Here is a 13871-nt window from a genome sequence, read left to right on the forward strand (position 1 = left end):
TAGATTCAGATTAAGCATTTTTTTTATGGTGGATATGGTTAATTAATATCATTTCATTAGGGCCATTAAATGAAACTTTTTCCAGGGATATTTTCTTGGCAACCCTGTAACAGATCCAGTTCTTGATATGCTCAGCCAATCGATGGGTCTATTATAGCAGTTGAACTTTATGGAGGGCTTTTTGCTCAGTTGTATATCTATCATTGATGTGCAGTTCATGTTTCAAGTAATGGTACTTGGCTGGTTTTAAGAGGTCAGCAATATGCATGCCTTCTCTTCCTTCTTGTTTTTGTTTTATTTGCACTTGTATCATCTTCTTGGTGTTTCACTTGAATTATCTATTCTTATTCTTCTTATTCTTGTGTTCACCTTTTTGTCATTTGTATAGAGGGAGAATTTGCACCCAAAACTTGTTGGAACTGTGCTTGCATGCTCTATACTTCTGTGGGGAAATAGGTGACTAACTATGTAATATATACTTTTTTTGTTATATTCCTTTAATGTGATTGATGATTCTCAGATTTACATAAAATTGAATTGTGCTCTATCTGATAAATTTGTAGGTGGGTAGTTGAACATGAGAAGTTGTCCTTAGGATTGACAGATGGAGTTTTGCAAGGCTTGCTGCCTCAGCTGAAGTGTTGGGCAGTAGATCTTTTTGGGTGTTCTTGTATGGCTGTTTTGACTACTGAGGAAGCCATGGTTGTGAAGATGAACAAATTGGGCTGGGAAGATTTTCAAGAGCACATGAGCAGGCTTGGGAGATTGATAAAAACTTTGGGTCTGGTCCTTCGACAGTGCAGGTAATGGGAAAACACTTGCCAAGTGCTAGATGATGGTTTGATCCCAAGCTACTTCTGTTGGGGGTTCTTATCAGTCATACACTCATGCTCATCTGTATCCCACCACCATGGCAGAGAGTTGTTGCTGTATATCACCTGTTTTGCTAGATGTGACCTCTTCCATCCTCCTCATCTTCTTTCTTTTCAGATATTTGGTTTTTCCTTTGTTTCCATTGTCAAAAGCTTCTTTTAGGAGGACTTATTACAAGTCGAGAGAGATGAGCTTTTGTGCCATGGCACTTTGGTTTTTATCGATGGAAATCTTATTTAATCTAATTGTTGAAGTTTTTCAGTGCTAACAAAAGTGAAGTTTATTGGAAATGTTTTTCTGTGTGATTGATCATTGGGCAATAACAGATTCGATCAATATTATTCTTCCACATGCATTAAAACTTTGAATCATTCATTGGGGAGGGCATCAATGGCCTCAACTCTCCACTGTGACTCCGTGACCAGACAATTGAAGCTGGTGTTGTTCCTACCATTGAAATCTTTTCCAAAGTTTTGGTCTGCAAATTCGATTGCTGTGATGTCTTACTTCACTGTTTGGGGTTGACATAATTGACATTTTGTTAGTGATCCCTAATATCATTGTGGATCATATGGCATTTTTTCCTTTATGTTAGTGTAAAGAAAACATGGGACAAAGTTTACATTCACTTGAGAGGAAACTCATATTATTGTTATTCCATTCTCATTGGCCTCTTGTTTGGTTAGATAAATTGTAATTTGAGTCTCAAAAGTTATATGATGTTATGTCTGTACATGTAACTGAGATTGTGCCTGTATGGTTTGAAATAGTGTCTCATTGATATTTATGTTGCTAGTTATTATATATTCTCAGATTTAGGCACTTCTTATTTGATTTGATAATGACTATTTGTACATAATTTGGTTTGATTATTTATTTCATATGACTTACAAGTAATCATTGGCCTTAACTTTTCTCATCCTTTTTTTGGTTTTTTCAGATATGTAATTAACCTGAGTATTTTCTCTTTGTCTTCTAGTTTCCTTGGATCATAGAAATTACACATTCTATTTTCTTTTTCTGGGTTAATGAGTGATAGTGATTTACCAAAGAAAGAGAAAGCAAAGGCTCCAGTAGAAGCCCCTTCCTAACACTAAAAAGTTTCACTGGCAACTTCATAGGGAGGACCTGTGACACAAGATATGATCAAAATTCTCTTACAAATGGATCAGAAATTTACATGCCTTTCTATGTTCCCTCGCAAATGGAGAAGCAGAGGCGCATAGAACTTGTGAGAGGCGCAGGTGTTTTGAAGCATTTGAATTCCTTGAAAGTGAATCTCAACGGTTAAGATTCAGGTTTCATCTTCCATTTGAATTCCCAACTTTTTTTTTTTTTTCCAACTGGATTTTTTAAAAGCTTGAATAAATCAATCTCTGTATAAATAAATGCAGGAAGAGGTGGCGATTGAAGCTAAGATGGTAGCGCATAGAGGAAAGCTTTCATTGACGATAGTAGAGTTTAGGAGGAAGAAGGATGGAGTTATGGTAGCTTTGGGTAAGCTATGGTTTTCTCAAGTCAACGCCATTCCAGGTTTCCCAAGAACTAAGCTTTGATTTCGACCATCAAAATTAACTTCAAACTTCAAACAGGGAAGAGAAGTCAATTATCAATATTTTCTTCAAATTCTGAAATTTTCAAGCTATTTTGAACTTCGTTTTCTTCTTTGTAACTAACTGCTGATTTGGTTCTTGCAATTTAATTCTCAGTTGCATTCATCCAAGCATTTGGCATTTCAGCTTTTATTAAGCTTACTCGTATATATATTAATTAAAAAGTGTAACTCATCAAGTTATTCATTTATTTTATTTTTTGGGTAGAACCAATTTAATACTAATTATATTAACTGTTAATATTAAATAACTAAATTGATGGACCAAGTTATTTAATTGATAACTTTTCTTTATTCTTTTTTTTTTTTTTTTAATCATGATTTTTTTGTACAATAGCAGTGATTTGCACAAGAAGATTTGGTCATATACTGAGGCAGGTTTATGTTACGGAAAAATGATTCACACTGTCTCATATCAAGGTTGGGTGCATATGATCGAGAAATTTCTTATAAAATTGGGTAAAAAAATAAATGAATAAAATGAAAACACAGTTCTAATTTCCAATGAGTAGAGCATATAAATAACATGTAATGGACAGGTCCAAGTAAATGCTATTGCCAATTGCCATGAGGACCATCATAAAAAAATATTAAAAAAAAAAAAATTGGGGACATTTGAAATTATTTAATTTTCATAATCTTTATGTACATATTTGAAAATTAGCATATGGAACCCTGTCAGTGTGGTGTAGTGTTGAAAATTCCCTCTTTGTTGATGCCCCTAAATGTTCCCTCATTGACCCCTCCCACGTTGGCACAACTGCCAATCGATCAAGTAGTATTCTCCTTCCTCAAAAAGAAAATAATAATAATAATAATAATAATTAATTGGTGATAAAGGAAATTACACATAAGTCCAATACTGTTGTACCCAACTTTATTATTATAGCCTTTGAGGCCCATTTATAGGCAACAGAAATAACATTTTTCAGTATAGGCAAGTGTTATCTGTCCGAGAGCCCTGTGCTTCTTTTGGGAGGGGCATGGTGGTCATTATGCACTCCCTCTACGACGTAAAGGTTGCTCTCAGACAAAAAGCTGTCCCTTTCAATAATTATATAATTCTTCACAAGAGCATTGCAAATTAAGTAGCAATAGATCTTGAGAAAATTTTATTAAAAAAAAGAGAGTTCTCATGTGAGGTGCTCAACGTCCCTCACAAATATTTTTTCTATTTATTTAAATTAATTAAAAAAACATGCAATAAGGCAAAGGTCACACCGCTTATTTAAACATCCCCTCTCTCTTCCATCCAACGAGTGAAGGCAAGATTGTACACATACATGAATGTGCATAAAATATTTTAAATATGAAATAAATAAATAACAAATTTTAAACATCTGATTGGCTGATTCTCTCAATGTTAGATTTTTTCCCCTCAGAGTTTGGGCACTATTTAAAAAATGAGAAATGAATTGGTTCCCATTTTGATTGAATACTAAGGCTATGTTTGGTTGCAAGAGAAATTTAAAGGGAAGGAAAGTCAAATTTTCAAACTTAAGAAGAAAACTTTTTTCCTCCTGAATACATAATTTGAGCCATACTACAAATTATGCTTCAATGCAAAATTGTGGGGTGATTTTTTTTTTTTAATGAAATAACCATATATATATTTTTTATGATAAATCACTTTTAAATTATTTAAAAGTATAAATTTTAGAAATAAATAAAAAATAATAAAAAAGGTTATAGTTTTTCACTTCACCACTCTTATGTTTAACTAAACAATTTAATAGGAAGAATCACTACACATGATTAGGGTAACCAAACAGTTTTACAGTAAGAATCACTACACAAATTTAGGATAACCAAACAGTTTTACAGTAAAAATCACTATACAGATTTAGAGTAACCAAACAGTTTTCAGGCAAGAAACATGTACCAGATTCAGGGTAACCAAATGATTTTTCAACAAGAAACACGATTCAGAAGAATGTCCATCAAAAGATTGACATCCATATCCGATACATATACCATTTGATTTACCGAAGCAAACACCCCCTAAAACACCCCGTACCGAACACCGTTCGTTTTTCCGTTCCCGTTTGAAGGACCTTTGGTTTGAATTCATTCCCTCCTGGTGACTTGAGTGGTGAAGTGCAGAGCTGCTTCCCAAACCCGAAAACAAATCATCATCGATTCCTCATGGCTTCTGCCTCAGCTTCTCGTAGCGATGGCGGTGTTGGGAGGATGAGAAATGCAGCGTTGATTATGTACGAAGAAAACCAGTCTCTCATCGCGGTAATCTCTCTTTGTCTCTCTCTGTGTTCCCTCCTTTAAAGGTTATACTCTCCACATCAACCCTAACCCTAAAACACTGCACCTCTTCGTCATCCTTCATTGATTACCAACTGTTTCTTTCAGGACATTCGAAAAGCTTTGGCCGTCATTAAAGGAATCGCAGTTGACTTGGAGAGGGATAACCAGTATGAGAAGGTGGATGGAACGATTAAAAGAAAAGAACTGAAAATTTTGAAAATTTACAGCTTTTTTTTACTTCTTGTTACAGGTGGGGGAGCTTGAAGGAGTTGTCCTCGAGCTGTTGGTAAAGTCGGAAGAATGCGCACATTTCTCGTCGGCTATTCAATCTGTTGCAAACAACTATCAAGGATGTCCTCCTGGAGATGAGGTGCTTCTCTGTTCTTCTTTCCCCTTTTCCTCGCTCTCCCTAATTCCTGCGGTCTTTAAAGTTGCCCTTTTCTTCGTTTACATTGCAGTTAACAGATTTTAAGAAGTTGCTTGATGATGAGGTCAAGAAGATCAAGGCTACTTCGTCTTCGCTCCCACAGAAACATATTTTGTATAGGCAGTTCAAGGAAGCCGTCTGGGTATGCTTTTTTGTTTCCTTCCACTTGAACTTCAACTGCTATAAACATAGTCACTATAATATACTTTTGTTTTATTGACATGTTATGTAATTGAGGATCTTACACAACAACTCTTGGTGCTTGGATGAATCAATTTTGCTTACATCTCATCTAATTTTCACTAATACCTGCAATTTTTTGGGGGCTAAATACATTGGATCATTGTTCGTTTCTAAGGATAGATTCACTTGTTAAAAAGCCTCATATTTGTTAGTGGTGCGACTTTGATGACTAATATAACAGATCAGTTAGCAAAAAACAGTCTCTCTGCGAAACAGGGGTAACGTTGCGTACATTATGACCCTCCCCAAACACCGCAATGGCAGGAGCCTTGGGCACTGGTTGTGCCTTTTGATTGTAACATATCAATTGGGGGCTGCCAATAACTCTACATGTCTCATGTTTAGGGAATCGGGATCCCCATTGGAGTTCCACCTAAAATAGTCTAAGCCTAAAATTCACGATGATCAAAATGTTGGTGATAATGTGTCCATCAACATAGGTGGGCCCACTATGTTGACTAGGTTTGAACGTGAAAGTTTAAATTCAAAATTTGAACTCTGATGTGCAAAATTGTAGGGATTTGATCCTCACCCACTTTTAAATGGTTACATATGCCTAGTCACTGGAGAGTTGGAGCAGTTGTGGTAACTGCCCACCCCTCCCTAAAACAATGACTAATCTCTTTATTTGGGAATAAAGGAGATGAGACTCTTGTACAATAGGAAAATGCTCTCTCTCACTCTCTCCCTCTTTCCCTCTCTGTGAGAAATACAAAAACCAAAAAGGAGAAATTCCTACTTCAGCTTCTCTAGAAGAAGGGATTTCACTCTATCACTACGGAAACTGAACGGAGAGTCAATAGTGTTTATGCTTGCTTTTGTTTTGTTTTTGTTTTTGTTTTTGTTTTGTTTTGTTTTTGTTTTTTAAAACAAAGGAACCAAATGCTCCCGCTGACCCTTTTATAAACGCATGGCTCATCAATGTTTCGTTCAAACTCAAACTCTTTGATGGTTTGATCAAAACGTATGTTCCAGCTCTTGGAAGCCTGTTTGAGACCATAGATAGATCTCAAAAGTTTGCACACTTTGTTTTCTTCCCCTGGGAAAGCAAACCCTTCTGACTTATTCATGTATATGACCTCATCTAAATGTCCATTAATGAAGGCGGTTTGTATATCCATGTGTCATATTTCATAATCTAAGTGTGCTGCAATCAACAATAAAATCCTTATGGACTTTAGATCGCTACTGGTGGAAAAGTCTCATCATAGTCCACCCTTTCTTGTTGGGTGTAACCTTTTGCAACCAGTCTTTCTTTGAAACGTTCCACTTTACCATCAACACCTCTAATTCCTCTTGAAGATCCACTTACATCCTATGGGCTTGATGCCTTGGGGTGGATCCTTTAGAGTCCAGACGTTGTTGGAGTGCATGGATGCAATCTCAGAGCGTATGACTTCCATCCATTGAACATAATCAATATCCTTCAAAGCCTCTTTGTAAGAAAATGGGTCTTACTTGGAAGTGTCAAAAAGCATGTGGAACTCTTCCACCTTTTGATCATCTTCATTGATAAGTGTTAAATGAGTTGGAGGCCTAATGGACCTCCCACTCTATCGAGGCTCTTGGGTTTGATCCACTTCAGTGGGAATGTTAGTGGGCATGTCAGTATGAGGTACAATAGGTGCAGAAGGTTCTTGGTCGTTAGATTTTCTTTTATGACCACTGGATCCGATTTACAAGTGACCAAATCCTTTTCAAGGAACGTCATATGTTTACTAACTAAAACTTTCTGATCAACATGGTCATAGAGGTAATAACCAATAGTTGTTTTAGGGTATCTTAGGAAGTAGTATCTATTTGTTCGGGATTCCAACTTATCTGTTTTGTTGCTTCCTTACATGTGCAATGCAACCCAAACCCTAATATGTTGTAGGCTAGACTACTGTTAGCAAAAATGGGAACGGAAAAAAAAAAAAAAAACAGAGAAGTAGGGTACAGGTTTTAAACAAAGAAAAATGATGAACGGTACGGTAAAAAAAAAGGGAACGACAAACGGATGGAAATGAACGGTACGGGTATTAAAGGTGTAATTTTCGAAGAAACAAAACCAAAAAAAGGCAGTATACTCATGTAAATCGAGAGATTATTATGTCTACCTCTATACTTGCATCTAATGTTCTAAACTACAACAACATCAAACATTCATGCATATATCATCCAAAATATAGCATCCAATGTAAATTCCAAAGTAAAAATTAATACACCATAATAAAAGAAAACATGTCCAAAAAAAAAAAAAACTGAATACCTACTCAAAAACACCCCCTTAGTACTTCTCTCTCTAGTCTCTTCCTTCTAGTATTCCTTTTTCTTTTCAGGCAACTTTCTTTAGCTCTGCAATTATTGATACAAAATCATCTCTCTCTCCTTAGATTTTCTTTTTCGATTGAGGCTTTTGGTGCTCACTGCAATTCTAGGGAGATGATTATACTTCCTCAATGCCCATTATTAAAATTCAGCCTTCAATCCCAAGGTTTTCAACAAAAATCTGAGGAAAGGAATGGTAATAGTTATATGACTCATCCTCTCTCTCTCTCTCTTGCCCATACACCGAAAGGCTTTATATGATATTGTACTCTCTTTGGATCTAGAGGTACAATTTATATATATATATATATATATAATGAAATTAAGAGGAATGTTTGTATGTATGCACAGTTTTATACCTATTCCAGTCCACTACGAGGAGGGGCCAAAGCTCTTGGGACTGACCCACCACACACGAATAGTTTCATGACTTTGGAAATGCAGAGACTTGACCGGTCCTTTTCCTATAGATATAATTATAGGTTTTGGCTGAGATAGGCCGTTGTGAATGATGTGTTTGTGGACACCATAGGGTAGAGAGAGAGAGAGAGAGAGAGAGAGAGAGAGAGAGAGAGAGAGAGAGAGAGAGAGAGAGAGAGAAGGGTAGTTCTGTGGTCCAGTATCAAAATCAAACAATCCATAGAATGAAATAAGAGAAGAGAAGAGAAGATATCAGCGTCACCGTCATCGTCATGGATCGTAGTTGGGAGTTTCCAAAAGAAGCTTTGCTGGTTTATACGGTCTCTGGATTTATTTAAGAAGACAAGAAGCAGGATGGGTTCGTTCGGTGACTCGGTGGGTTTCTAGGATTCTTTCTATCTTCCTTCCTTCCTTATCATCAATCTAAAAAATAGAAGTCTTTACTAATCTTACCGAATCCAATTAAATATGTACCTTGTTAAGAAAATAGAGATTTCTCTTTCTTAAAGAACATGAAAACAGAATGCTAGAGATCTAATGAACATGCCAGAAGACAACATTGAGAGAAAGAGAGATACCTCTGCAGTTGTTGTTGATGTTCTGGAAGATGGTGGTGATGATGACGATTAGAAGAAGAACTATCGAGTTCGTAGAGCTTGGAGAATGTTCCAACTTCCAACTTGGAGAAGAAGTTAAAAACCAAAACCCTAGTATCCTACCGTCTTCACTCTTCACTTTTATAAAAGGTTTTTTTTTTTTTTTGATGAATATGATAAAATTCCTATTTTACCCTTAAAATCTGGGTGCGCGTTTATTTTTTTGCTGTTTTTGTTTTTCCCCATGTTGTATAGTAGCATACGACAAAATGCGTTTCAAACGGGAAAAAATGGCGACTGCATTTTAAACGTGTTTTTGCTAACAGTGGACTAGGCTTTCGCCCATACCACAACTCAAAGGGTGATTTAGGAATAGATTTTGTTGGAACCCTATTCAAAATATAGATGGCAATCTCCAAGGCAAGACCCCAAAATGATACGGGTAATTCTGAATAACGGAGCATAGATCGAATCATATCTAGTAGGGTTCAGTTTCGTCTCTCTGCTACACTATTCTGTGGAGGTGTCCCTGGGGCTGTCAACTGAGAAAGAATCCCTGCTTCCTTTAAATAGTCCCTGAACTCATTTGATAAGTACTGTCCTCCTCGATCTGATCAAAGGGTCTTGATGCACTTACCCAATTGCTTTTCTACCTCAGTCGGAACTCTTTGAACTTTTCAAAATGTTTTCAATTTTCAGTGCATTAGGTGAATGTACCCATACCGAGAGTAGTCATCAGTGAAGGTTACAATATAATCATAACTATACCTTGCTTGAACATTTATGGGACCACACATATCAGAGTGTATTAATTCCAACAAATCCTCAACTCTTTTACCCTTAGATGAAAAAGGGTTTCTTGGTCATTTTTCCTTGTAGACAGTATTCACAGGTTTGATAAGGTTCTACCTTTAGACTTTCCAAAGGCTCATCGTTGACCAACTTGTTAATTCTATCTACTTCAATATGACCTAACCTAAGGTGCCAAAGATAAGCGGAATTATCTAGAGCTAATTTCCTTTTTAAAGTTACATTTGAAAATTCATTTGCATTTAAAACAGGTTTTACTAAATACAAATCATTCTCTAAACAACCAGTTGTAATTAATAAATCATTCAAACGAATAGATACTTTAATTCCAATTGAGATGAATATCCATCAAAAACTAGTTTAGGAACATAATCAATATTCCTTCTAAAGGAAGGAACGTAAAAATAATCTTTTAAAATTAAAACTATTCTTTCAAAATGCAGACTAAATTCTCCTACGGCCTCTGCTGTGGCCTTAGCTCCAGTTCCCATCTTGAGATAAACCTTATCCTTGTTGAGTCTTCTTGTCATCTTGAATCTCTGCAATATATTGCAAATATGGGTGGTCGAACCAGAGTCAACCAACCACGTATTAGATGGTTCTTTTGACAGATTAGACTTATAATGGACATAGGTTTCTGATATACCTTCTTTTGGCTTCTTCTTCAGAGCCGCCAGGTATGCACGACAATTTCTCTTTCATTGTCTGTCTTTTTTATAATAAAAACATGGTCTTTTCTTATCCTTTTCCACTCCCTTACTAGCCACCTTAAGGGTCTTACCCTTATTGATCTTCTTCTTCTTCTTACCTTTCGGTTTAGAGGATGAAGGCTTCTTTTCAGTAGACAATACCTCAACCTTTTGTTTCTTAGATGCCGCCTCCACTTCTTGCGGCATATTGCCTAACTCTAGAAGTTCTACGAAGATTTTATTCATTTATAATTACAAATAAAAGATTCGTAGATTTCCTGAGGCAGTGAGTAGAGTATGACATTAGTTTTATAGTTCAGCTTAAAGGATGTCCCCATGGCTTCTAGTTCTTGGAATAAATTGTATAATTTCATCACATGGTCGATAACTGGAATCCTTGGAGTCATCTTAGTGCTGTGAAGAAGAGTGACAAGCTGATGATGTGCATGTCTGTTTTGCGTAACGTACAGCTCCTTCAACCCCTCCAACATGTCTTTAGCTAAACTTAGATCCTTTACAAAATTCCCAATAGTATTGTCTATTGAATTCAAAACAAGGGGCTTAGCCTTAGAATTATTTTGTCGAAACAATTCATAGGCTGCTTTCTCCTTGCCACTTAGTGTCAGGGAATGAAGGTTCTTCGTGTTCTATGACAGACATTAGACCCTGCAGTTAGGAGCAATTTAATGTTCCTCCTCCAGTCAACATAGTTAGGTCCAGTCAGGATATGGTATTTGATGAGGGTAGCGTAGTTCATTTGGCTTGACATATTGAATATCTACATGATGTGTAAGAAAAAATCAGCATGATGATTATAGTTGAAAAGAAGGGGCAGGAAAGAGAAATTGTCGTGCATACCTAGCGACTCTGAAGAAGAAGCCAGAAGAAGGTATATCAGAAACCTATGTCCATTATATGTCTAATCTGTCAGAAGAACCATCTAATATGTGGTTGGTTGACTCTGGTTCGACCACCCATATTTGTAATATATTGCAGGGATTCAAGATGACAAGAAGACTCAACAAGGATGAGGTTCATCTCAAGATGGGAACTGGAGCTAAGGCCACAACAGAGGCCGTAGGAGAATTTAGTTTGCATTTTGAAAGAATAGTTTTAATTTTAAAAGATTATTTTTATGTTCCTTCCTTTAGAAGGAATATTGATTATGTTCCTAAACTAGTTGTTGATGGATATTCATTTCAATTGGAATTAAAGTATCTATTCGTTTGAATGGTTTATTAATTACAACTGGTTGTTTAGAGAATGATTTGTATTTAGTAAAACATGTTTTAAATGCAAATGAATTTTCAAATGTAACTTTAAAAAGGAAATCAGCTCTAGATAATTCCGCTTATCTTTCGCACCTTAGGTTAGGTCATATTGAAGTAGATAGAATTAACAGGTTGGTTAATGATGAGCCTTTTGAAAGTCTAAAGGTAGAACCTTGCCAAACCTGTGAATACTGTCTACAAGGAAAAATGACCAAGAAACCCTTTTCATCTAAAGGTAAGAGGGCTGAGGATTTGTTGGAATTAATACACTCTGATGTGTGTGGTCCCATAAATGTTCAAGCAAGGTATAGTTATGATTATTTTGTAACCTTCATTGATGACTACTCTCGATATGGGTACATTCACCTAATGCACCGAAAATCGAAAACCTTTAAAAAGTTCAAGGAGTTCCGAGCTGAGGTAGAAAAGCAATCGATCAGATCGAGGAGGACAACACTTATCAGATGAGTTTAGGGACTATTTAGAGAAGCTTAGATTCTTTCTCAGTTGACAGCCCTAGGGAGACCTCCACTGAATGGTGAAGTAGAGAGACGAAACCGAACCCTATTAGATATGCTTTGATTTATGCTCAGTTATTCAAAATTACGTGTATCATTTTGGGGTTTTGCCTTGGAAACCGCCATCTATATTTTGAATAGGGTTCCAACAAAATCTGTCCTTAAAACACCCTTTCAGTTGTGGTATGGGCAAAAGCCTAGCCTACAACATATTAGGGTTTGGGTTGCATTGCACATGTAAGGAAGCAACATACAGATAAGTTGGAATCCTGAACAAATAGATTCTACTTCCTAGGATACCCTAAAACAACTATTGGTTATTACCTATATGACCCTGTTGATCAGAAGGTTTTAATTAGTAAACATGCGACGTTCCTTGAAAAGGATTTGATCACTTGTAGGTCGGATCCAGTGGTCATAAAAGAAATATCTAATGACCAAAAACCTTTTGCACCTATTGTACCATCCTATTGACATTCCAAACATGTCAACAGAAGGACAGAAGGGTGCCCTTCTCCTTTCAATGGGTTCTGTGTTTGGTTTTGCTTGTCATTAATTATATTCATTAAGGAACTTTGGATTGAATTTGTATGTTATGTGTAAGATTTGAATGACAACATCAGGGAAAAATCTGAGCGGGGGAACTTAAAGAATATACATTTTATGGCCCTAAGCATCTTTTTTGGCGTCTTCTTTGAAGTTTTCCATCCTCAATAATGAAGGGGGAAAAGGCTATCCATCTACAATGGTAAGAAGTGACTTTTTGACTAGTGACATGCAGTGTGATAAATATATTTGATAGTCTCCACATAGCTTAAGGAGGATGAAGCCTTTCACCAATAACCTTTGGCAAATAATTGAATATTCTGTTGGTCCCTGGGATGATAGATAGTCTACTAAGCAAAAGTGGGTGCTTGTGAGTTCAACCTAATTATCATCCATTACTGGTGCCTATCATATTTCTGTGTGATTTAGAATTCTTAAATCCTTGAAGTTATACAAAAAGTACTAACCTGATGGTCACGTTAAGAAAGTTGCCTCATATACCAATAACTTGTGAGGCTTTTGTTTACCTTAAATTTTATTCTTTTAATCCCTGCTTTAGTCAGTTGTGTGTACACACACTCTGTTGGATGCCTGTGAAGCCACTCACCTCTAGGTGACCATCAACCTAGAAAATCTCTGAAGTTTATTTTTGAATCTTGAAATATTTTATTCTTGTGATTTACTTATCTTCCTTAGTTACTTTATGTTATCCTTGTGCATTTTGAAGTTCTCTTAGTAGTATGTGGGAGTATTACAAAGCTTTAATTTGTAATACACAGACATATTTGCAAGCCTAGTGTACATAGCTGCTAGAGTCTGGTAGGTGTGGCGTGATGCAATTCAGTGCATGTGAATTGAAACATTTGCATATGCCTTGTATCACTTTACAATAGCTTCTTTTTTTTTTTCCCTTCGGGCGAGGGGGGTGTGTTATGGTCTATATGGACAAGTGAGATTTCTAATTATGTCCAGATGTTGCCTTACATCTCTGTTTTGCACATTGTTCTTTCCTTTACACTTTTATTACTTGTAAGTGGCCTTTAGGGTCTTTACTTGGCCCTTGTAATGGGGCATTTGCAAACAAATGGTTGAGAGATAGAAAAGTTATGGAAATTGCCTCCATCTCTATATATATATTTTTTTACTGACTTAGGAAACACTTATGATATAGTCCTTAACAGAGTTAATTTGGAAAGTATTAGATAAGAAAAGTGTCTCGAGTAAATATGTGAATATGTTTAAAGATCTATATAATGGTGTAAGATTTGTGTGTTTTTTTTTTTTTTGGGGGGGGGGG

At 36.2% G+C, this 13871-nt stretch overlaps 1 protein-coding gene and 1 long non-coding RNA gene across 3 annotated transcripts in view; both read left to right on the plus strand.

Annotated features, from left to right (window-relative positions):
• The first annotated feature begins 142 nt into the window (after nt 1-142).
• On the plus strand, nt 143-2611 carry LOC122094211. Of its 2 annotated transcripts, none has more exons than XR_006144688.1 (5): nt 143-253; nt 389-456; nt 564-803; nt 1853-2171; nt 2268-2611. It is a non-coding gene; the product is annotated as an uncharacterized LOC122094211 (long non-coding RNA). The 2 variants fall into 2 exon arrangements; XR_006144689.1 differs by having other exon boundaries at nt 1995-2171; nt 2268-2609.
• Nucleotides 2612-4480: 1869 nt separating this feature from the next.
• Nucleotides 4481-13871, plus strand: part of LOC122093246 (E3 SUMO-protein ligase MMS21) — a 32374-nt gene continuing 22983 nt past the window's right edge. The window contains exons 1-4 of the mRNA XM_042663533.1: nt 4481-4726; nt 4850-4921; nt 4995-5114; nt 5203-5313. Of these exons, the coding sequence (XP_042519467.1) occupies nt 4631-4726; nt 4850-4921; nt 4995-5114; nt 5203-5313 (399 nt within the window). The 5' untranslated portion in view covers nt 4481-4630. The remainder of the gene's footprint in view (nt 4727-4849; nt 4922-4994; nt 5115-5202; nt 5314-13871) is intronic.

The sequence above is a fragment of the Macadamia integrifolia genome, chromosome 11 (assembly GCF_013358625.1).
Source record: "Macadamia integrifolia cultivar HAES 741 chromosome 11, SCU_Mint_v3, whole genome shotgun sequence".
In the NCBI taxonomy this organism is placed as follows: Eukaryota; Viridiplantae; Streptophyta; class Magnoliopsida; order Proteales; family Proteaceae; genus Macadamia; species Macadamia integrifolia.